At 47.0% G+C, this 8182-nt stretch overlaps 1 protein-coding gene across 1 annotated transcript in view; it reads left to right on the top strand.

Moving 5' to 3' along the window:
- The window catches only part of PSMD10 (proteasome (prosome, macropain) 26S subunit, non-ATPase, 10), a 60899-nt gene extending 52813 nt beyond the window's left edge, over positions 1-8086 (top strand). The window contains exon 5 of the mRNA XM_010569012.1: positions 7997-8086. Coding sequence (XP_010567314.1) covers positions 7997-8006 — 10 coding nt within the window. The 3' untranslated portion in view covers positions 8007-8086. The remainder of the gene's footprint in view (positions 1-7996) is intronic.
- The last annotated feature ends 96 nt before the right edge of the window (positions 8087-8182 follow it).

The following is an 8182-nucleotide window of genomic DNA, read 5'->3' as shown; positions in this document are numbered from 1 at the left end:
AAGTGCATAAGAGAGAAAAATCCTTACGCATCATTTTTTACAAAAGGAAACTGAAGCCTTAACAAAACCTTACGTAATATTACAGGTCTCATACCTTCTTCGGAAGCAGTGGTATTTCTGAGGCTGAGTGCAAATAAGCAGAGTTCACCCGCCTCTAATGTGGTCAGTGGAGCATTTCCTCAATTATGCATTCCTCACATGCACTGAATAGGGGACTTTACTTGTTTTTTTGGCTTAGCATTGTATCATTCTAAAATATCTTCTACTGGCTGCTCTCAAGGGGCTGGGCTAGAGACCTTCTTGCTCTGATAAATTCCTGCAATTCCTACGTGCCTAAGAGCATCTCAGGGCCATTCTTGATCAATGGACATCCTTTGCTAAAGCTGCCCAGGGGGAGGAGGAGGAAAAAGATTTTAATAAAACAGCTGGGAGTCTCCATTGTGCTGGACATTATTGGAAAGTGTAATGTGAGGCAATGACTGAAACTGAGAGAAACCATCTAAGGCTGTGCTCACAATGAAGTGAGCAGTGTTTTTTGTTCTGGGATGTACACTGGAGTGAAGAGCCATCGCTAGGGTCAGAGCTGCTGTCTTCCAGCCTGCCCCTCGGGACCTACCAAAGCTGCCCTCGGTGGTGGTTATCGGTGGGCACCAGCTGCTCATGGTTGTGTCTGAGGTGGGAACGGCACATTGTGTCATGTACAGCCCTCGCTGAACAGAGAAGAATCTGTGTAAAGTCTGTGGCTAGTTACGCTTGAGTAATTTTGGCATTTGGAGATGAGTGGGACCAAACCAGCCTGGTATTGCCAGAATTTGGCCTTGACATTCCCTGTGTGATGGCAACAGATGCATTCATATGTGGACTGCTCTGGGAGACCACAATTGCCTGCTTTGTTTGAAGTTATTCTTTATCTTATCAGCTGTCGCTCATCTGAAGGCCATTTCTATATGACTTAGCTGCTTAGGAGTTTTTTGGGTTGGAACAGTAAATTCTTTTCTCTCCTTTCACTGGGGCAAGTCTGACAAAATATTGTTGCAGACAGTGCAGCCACAGCATTTTTACTGGAATAGCTTTTCAGAAAACAATTATATTAAATATATTTTCTGTTCTCATAGCTCACAGCTGCTGTTGGTCTGCAAAGGACTAGACAGTTCATAGCTACAAGTGGCATATTGCAAATTAAGATAAAACGATGCACCTTGGAAGAGCTCTCGTGATGCTGCGGAGCTTCACTTCACAATGGCTAACCAAAAGGCAGGTATTTTATATATTTATTTCATGACAGTGAGAGATGAGGTGTGAGCACAGAGAGGGAGAAAGAGGGTTGGTGGTGTGATTGCGGCCACAGGCAGAATGTACCTGGGTAGGGGTGTCTGCTCTTCAGCCATGTGCCTTTTCAGCGGGACAACCCTGGGCTGCCTTAGGAGCACCTGAATTTCAGCGTGAAGGTTACACGCTGACTTGCTTTTGATGCTATCTGGCAATTTGATACTTTAAGAGCTATGTTTGTACACTTGCGCAGTACTGTTCCTATCTGTATTGTTGCACCTTGAGGGCTTGTCCCTGTGTAAAAGGGAGCACTGACATCAGTCGAGCTGCCACAGGTCTAAGTGAGACTCACACATCTGGCTCCCTTCTGCCACGGCAGCCCTGTCGGCTCCTGGCTTCCCAGCCCAGGACTCCCATTCCTCTTGGTGACTGTGGCTGGTGCAGGCTGCAACCAACGGTGAGCTCCTGCGCTGGGTAGAAACTGGGATTGCACCGCTCCCCTTCTGGCTGCAGCCGCAGCAGCGGACTTGGGGCAGGGGACACAGTCCAGCCCCAGGACAGGAGGTTGTATGCTGGTTTTCAGCCCATCCCTCCCAAAGAGAAGGACCATCCTATAGTTAGCTTTTTATTTGTGCTCCACTGGTGAAGGACATCAATCAAATGTCATAGGATTATGCCTATGAGCATTATAATGGTTGTCAGTGTCTTGCCTGTATAATGGTGATGGCAATATCTCGGCATATTTCATGGTACTGACAGCAGAAGAAATCAGGTGGGAGTAAGAGTGGGGCTGGATCCTCCAGCATGAGACAGGGAGAGGCGCAGGCTGATCACGGACTCTGTACAGGTATGGCAGTTTTGGCGCTAAGTCTTTCTGGTACTGGTAACTACAGCATATGTTGGGAACTGCAGTATGACTGTGGGTGCCAGGACCACATCCATCATTCTTAATACAATGCTGCTCTTGGTTTTGACCTGCCCTACAAGAGCTGTCTTGACTAATAAGGGTATTGGGAAGTGTCCACACATTGTAAAGCAAAAGGAGGTTATTTCCTTACGTTGTGACAGGATGTGTGATAAAGAGGTATGGACAGAGGCAAGCAGCCTTTCCAGCTTGCTGCTATTTTCATCTGGCTATGAATAGCCTTGTGAGATCAGTATTATCTGTTCTGGGTTTTGTTATGTTTTGGGTAGGGATGTTTTCGTATCCTTATTACATGGACCTATGTGCAGCTCCAGGTCTTCAAAGGGTGAGGTGGGTCTGGATGGTCCTATGCTGACCTATGGGATGAAATTGGGCTGTTAAATACATTCATCATTTGTGGGTCCTGACTACCAAATTGCCAGGTTAAAGTTCCTAAATTCCTCCTCTTCTTTGCATGCAATGCAGCCTCTAGTCAATGAAATGTGCTTGGCCCATGGTGTATATTATTGATCTGTGCACATCCCAGTGCTGAGGAAGATGTGCAGCATTGGGAGGGAAAAGTGCACGCTGAAAAATCAGAACTGAGACTGGAGTGCCCTGCAGATGGTCTATAGATAATTTGTGTCTGTAGGCAGATGACAGCAAGAGCACTGAGCTGGTACTGTGCAGCTGAGCAGTTTGTGCTTGGGTTAGTTATGAAGAGCATTAACATAGTTCTGTTTTGAGCTGGAGCTGAGTTAAACCTCCCAGAAATAAAATGAAAATGCAGCACAAAGAAGGCGGAAGCCCCTTCAGCACCTGCCTTTCCAAAAGGGGCTATGTTTCACGCCTGCTAGGCTAAGAAAGCATTTAGTTTTCACCTGATAAAACTATTCAAAAGAGAGTTACTTAAAAAACCCAAACAACTCCCCAACAACATGCTCCTCCACTGTAATAAAAAGAAGAAACTTGAAGAAAGAGAATATATTAATTCAGGCGAGAGGTCTGTAACATACTCTCTTTCATAAATAGCTCTTAGTGCTGCAGAAACCCTACATGGGATTAGTCAAACTATTTATTTTGGAAAGCACTCCAGAGCTACACCTTTTTGAGCTTTTCCTTGAGGGCACAGCTGCATGCCCATGACCTGCGTGGCCAGCAGACTCCGAGTGAGAGGACCCAGGACCTCTGGCACAGGTAATTCAGTTGGTTTTGATCACTTGTGCGGGGACACGCTGCAGAGCACCGAGGAACAGGGAAATGAGCATTGTCCAGGCTGCAGGCTGTCCGAACGCGCTTTCCCTCGGAGTGCCCCGATGCAGGTGTGCTCCCTGCAAGAGGACGTTGCGCTCTGCTGGAGAAAGGTTGGTGTTTGTTTGCCCCTTCACTTTTAGGGGTTGGATATTGGGTTGGTGCTAGGGGAATGCATGTCATTCCACCACTTGACGCTTTGCCGAAGGGGGCACTTTTGGACAGATCACAAATTTCCATGTCTCAGCTGATGTAAAGGGGAGTCTCTCCGGATTCACACTCAGCACCTGGCCTTTCCCTGGCTGTCCGCTCCAAAACACATGGGACTGCTGTTCTCCCTTTGCTGGTGCACAGTCCAAGCAGCTGACAAAGGGAAGGTTTATTCATTTTATTAGTATCCTTCTTAGCTTTTCTGCAGGTGATCAGAGCTCGCCTCTCTCCAAGGGGTTGGCAGAGCTGTTAGCTGTGCCCCGTGTGAAGGCTGGCATTGCCTGTCTCCCACCAGCTTACACCACCTCTCCTGGCACTGTAAAACCAGTCTCACAGGTGAAGATACCAGGGGCTGCAGGTGTTGGAAAAAGCCTTTTTGTACCTAAACACTGCTAAGCAGTTCTGTAGTAAGCTAGATGGGGGGCAGAGAGGGGTGTGAGGAATGACCAAAGCTCCCTGAGTAACACCTGGAACCAGCAAACAACAAATGTCCTTCCTCTGGAAGGAAAACCGTGGCTGTGACACAGGTCTGTAAAATGAGCAACATGGAGTAGGTGAATGCAGAGTAATCCTTACTGGGTTTTCTCATAAAATGCTTGGGGATATCAAATGAAGCAAGCGGTGGGTCAAAACAAAACAAGGGCAGATACTTTTGCATTTAAAGCGTAGTGAGGCTGTGGGACTGTGGGGCTTTGAGGATACTGCAAATGCTTAAAATTAATGTGAGTTCAGGAAGTAATTAGAAAAATCTGTGGAATGCAGAGACGTTGCTCCTGTTTTGGGGAGTCCCTGCCCTGTACCTTGCAGGAAGCTGGAGCGCAGGACGGCTCGCCGTACCTTCTCTAGCCGTATGCTGTTAGCACTTGTTGAAGATAAACTGGTGTGTTACAGGACGGTCAGTCTAGCCGAGTATGGCATTTTCTGTATTTTTAAACTGGACACTGAAAATCTCCTGGGAGATAAGATGTGCGCATCCCAGTATGGTGTTTTAACAGAACAGGCCTCACTTCGCCTGTGCTTGGGCTCTGGGTTTGACAAGCTGCACGGCTGGGTAACTTACCATCGCAGATCTTCTCCGGTGACTGGAGCATTCGCTGCTTCTTGGGGAGGCGGCCACAAGAAATCAAAAGCTATCACAGTAAGAGATGCAGCCAGTTATGCCATATGGTAGGTCATGATTCTGCTTGTCTCCACACCCAGCATTTGTCAACACAGCTGGGTGTGCGAGTCCATCTCTTTGTGATATTCTCTTCCCCAGAAAAGCAGTTAGAGGGAAGAAAGTCCTTTGGACATCCAGTGTGCTCCTCTGCTCAGATTTATGGTCTTTCCTGTAGCCGTGATAATCCATTTTGCCCATCCACTGACAAGTGGCAGGTCCCGGCAGGGCTGCTGCCCCTGCACTGGGGCATCGTGGTGGTGCAGTGCTTGAGAGCAGCCTGAGTTTGCTCTGCACGGTGTGCCGCATCAGTCTTTAAGCAGATGCTGCTAATCCGGACACAAACGATTCGCTCTTTCATGACCCTCTGTTTTGCTCCTGTTGCCAGGGCACAATCCTGACCTAGAAGGGGTCTCCCATCAGCAGGAGGGAAGAAGAGCGCAACTTTCTTTTTGCTTTTCACAGTTTGTCCAAAACCAATTTATGTCGATGGGCTAATAAAGGTGCTTGCACTTAAAGAGCTCCCAGTCTAGGGTAAAATCTGCCCCAGCGCTGCCCGATGACTCCCATCGTTGCCCTACAAATCCGCAAGGCTTTTGTGTTTCCCTTCCCTGCTGTTTGCAGGGGTGGCGAGGCGAGGGCAGGGCAGGACACACAGAAAGCGGCCCCGTCTGTGCGAGACCCACGGGGTCCTGGCTTTCTTACGGATCTGTTGATTTAGGTGTTTGTAGTGCATCATCCTGTGGTCTCCAAACAAGGCTTTGAGAGGGGAGAGGATTATGTGCAATCTACCAAAGCAAATCAAAGCTGTGTGGTGCTGCTTAAGGAGTGTAAGCGTGAGCTCTAGGATTAAGCAATCTGGAGGAGCGGGCGATGGTTGTGTATGATGATGGCGCAGGATACCTGCCTGATCCTGATAACATACTGTACATGTCAGTTGATTTTTATCCTTAATCTATTGCGCTTGCAGACCCAATTAAACAAAATAACACGCTCTCCCTCATCGCTGTGTACCTGAGTGGTTCATGGTGGGGTCCTCCTCTTTCAAACCTCGGCAGCATCCAAGACACGGCAGCACCGTGCACCCATCAGAGGCTGCAAAAGCTCAAGTGGCAGCAGGGACAGTCCTGGGGCTGTGGCACATATGGAGATCTTTTCCCAGCCCTGTTTACTCCTGCAGGCCTGGGTCGACAGCTTTGCAGCTCCTGAGACTGCCAGCAAAGCCTCCAGGTGGAGCGGTCTTCTGGATCACCTCACTTTCCCATAGCAAGTGCATTAAGTGGTTTGATTTTTAACTATTTAAAACAAAAGGAGGTGTTGGCTGTTTGGTTTCTGTTAACCTTTTCCTTCTAATGTAACTATTGCAGTAAGGTAGAACATTCTCAGGGGAAAAAAAAGGCTATTTGCAAAGAAGTAGCCTTTATTCTAATTGACTACCATACTGATGAATAAATATGAGTCTTTGCTGAAAATGTTTTCTGAAGTACTTTCAGCCCACACGTCATGGGTTTGTTAAAAATAAATAAAAGTTCTAGAGAAGCAAATACTGTGAAAACTGTGTCCCTAGATACTTTCTTAAAAATAAAATCTGTCCCAGAAATTTCTGTAAATGTCTTTATAGAAGTAGGATTATGCCTGAGAGCCAGAGAGAATAGATGGTTGGAACCAAGCGTGGAAGTGCCGTGGGAAGCTGGATGAAATGTAGGTTTAAACAGTAGAGATTCATCAGGGCTTTTTATTACTCTTTCTGGTTTAACTATTTAGAGTCGTATCGGTAGTTTCTCAGATGATAAAGGCTGTAATTGTAGCGTGACAAGCACAGCCATACTTGCCTCAAAGAAACATGAAAGGTTGTTTCCTTCCCTCCAAAAATTATTTTCAAATAATTACAGAGTTTTTATGTCAATGGCCATTCCTTTTGTGAGCCTTTTTATGTGGTGTTCTGTGGTATTTCTTTGTAAGCATTAAGGTCAGATGCCTATTCTTTCTTCTAACATGTTGTTACGCCATTATGAAAAAGGCAAACATTTGGGAATGTATCATCCATAAAATAATGTAAATGATGTCAAATAAGCAAAGTTCACCTGAAATACTTGTGCTCGACTTTGGGTATGCCAGTTGAAGGAAGAGGTGCACCGTGTGGAGACAGTCCAAAGAAGAGTGACAAAAACGATGGAAGACCCCAGCCAGCTCTGAGGAACCTGAAGGAGCTGGGGTTGGTTAACGTGGAGGCTGAAGCGTAAAACCCCGTGAGGACGGCTGCAAAGGGAGCATCCCCACGGTGGATGGGACAGGCTGACGTCTATCAGGGAGATCTAGGGTAGGCAATAGGAAGAAGTTGCTTGCCAGTAGCTAAACCCTGAAATAGGTGGCCCGGGAGGGTGGTGGTTGCCATCCTGTTTGCCATGAAAGCTGGGATTTATTCATTTTTAATGACCTGACTCCCAAGGCTGTGACATTGGGAGAAAAAGCCAAGTATGATGAAACCCACAGTCACCTGACGGGCTTAGAAGCAGTGGAAAAATCCAATCTGGTGAGCTAGAAACTGCCTGCATGGACACAAGCAGAACTTCTGCTCCCTAGGAGGTGTGCCTTATTGCCCTCAAGTTGGTCAGGAGAGAGGAAAAGGAATAAAGTAGCAAAGCAACACAGGATTTACTCTTCCTCCACGCCCTGCAGCCTCTGGCCATTTTCGACTTCTGTTGAAGCACTAAGTGATCTGCACCTGTACTGTTTGAATAGCAAATACCAGTGCAGCATAAAGTAAAGTGCGTGCACATTAGAAAATGAGCAGCCTCTGGTATTTTATAGCATAACATGCAGCAATAACACTTGCAGGTTGCTGTTCTATCATTTTCCAATTGCTTTACAAAGGTTGGCTGCTTATCCTCGGTCTCATTTACGGCAGAAAGAAGTGAGGAAAAGAAGAATGGAGGTAAAAAGCAAGCAAGCGTTTGGTAATTTACATGCATATTTTGCTTGTAGCGTGCTGAGTCAACTGTTTACCTGTTAGTAGGAAAGCGGCTAAAATAAAATATTGTCTTGGTTAGGATAATACCGCGTGGGGAGCTGTAGGACGGGGAGGAAAGTAGGGCAGCTTGTTTTGGAACTTGTGCTGAAGAACAAATAAAAACCCCCAATGTACGCATTCGGTTACCATATGTCGTGCTTATCATAAAAGGCATCTCGGTGTTATTTCTTTGCAGGGATGCTTGAACTCCACGGAGGCAGACTTCCCGGTTGAAGAAAGCGCATGCCAGAGGTGCTGGGGTTGCCGTTGGTGAGAGGAGCTTTCGTGCCTGTTGAGGCAGCTAAGGCGGGCGGCAAGCTCGCTCCTTCCCGTGCTTGCCTGTTTGATTGACGTTGGCTTCCAAATCGCTGCGACTGTGCCT

Source organism: Haliaeetus leucocephalus, unplaced genomic scaffold (genome assembly GCF_000737465.1).
Source record: "Haliaeetus leucocephalus isolate CR32 unplaced genomic scaffold, Haliaeetus_leucocephalus-4.0 Scaffold262, whole genome shotgun sequence".
In the NCBI taxonomy this organism is placed as follows: Eukaryota; Metazoa; Chordata; class Aves; order Accipitriformes; family Accipitridae; genus Haliaeetus; species Haliaeetus leucocephalus.
This window is presented reverse-complemented; position numbering and strand designations above follow the sequence as displayed.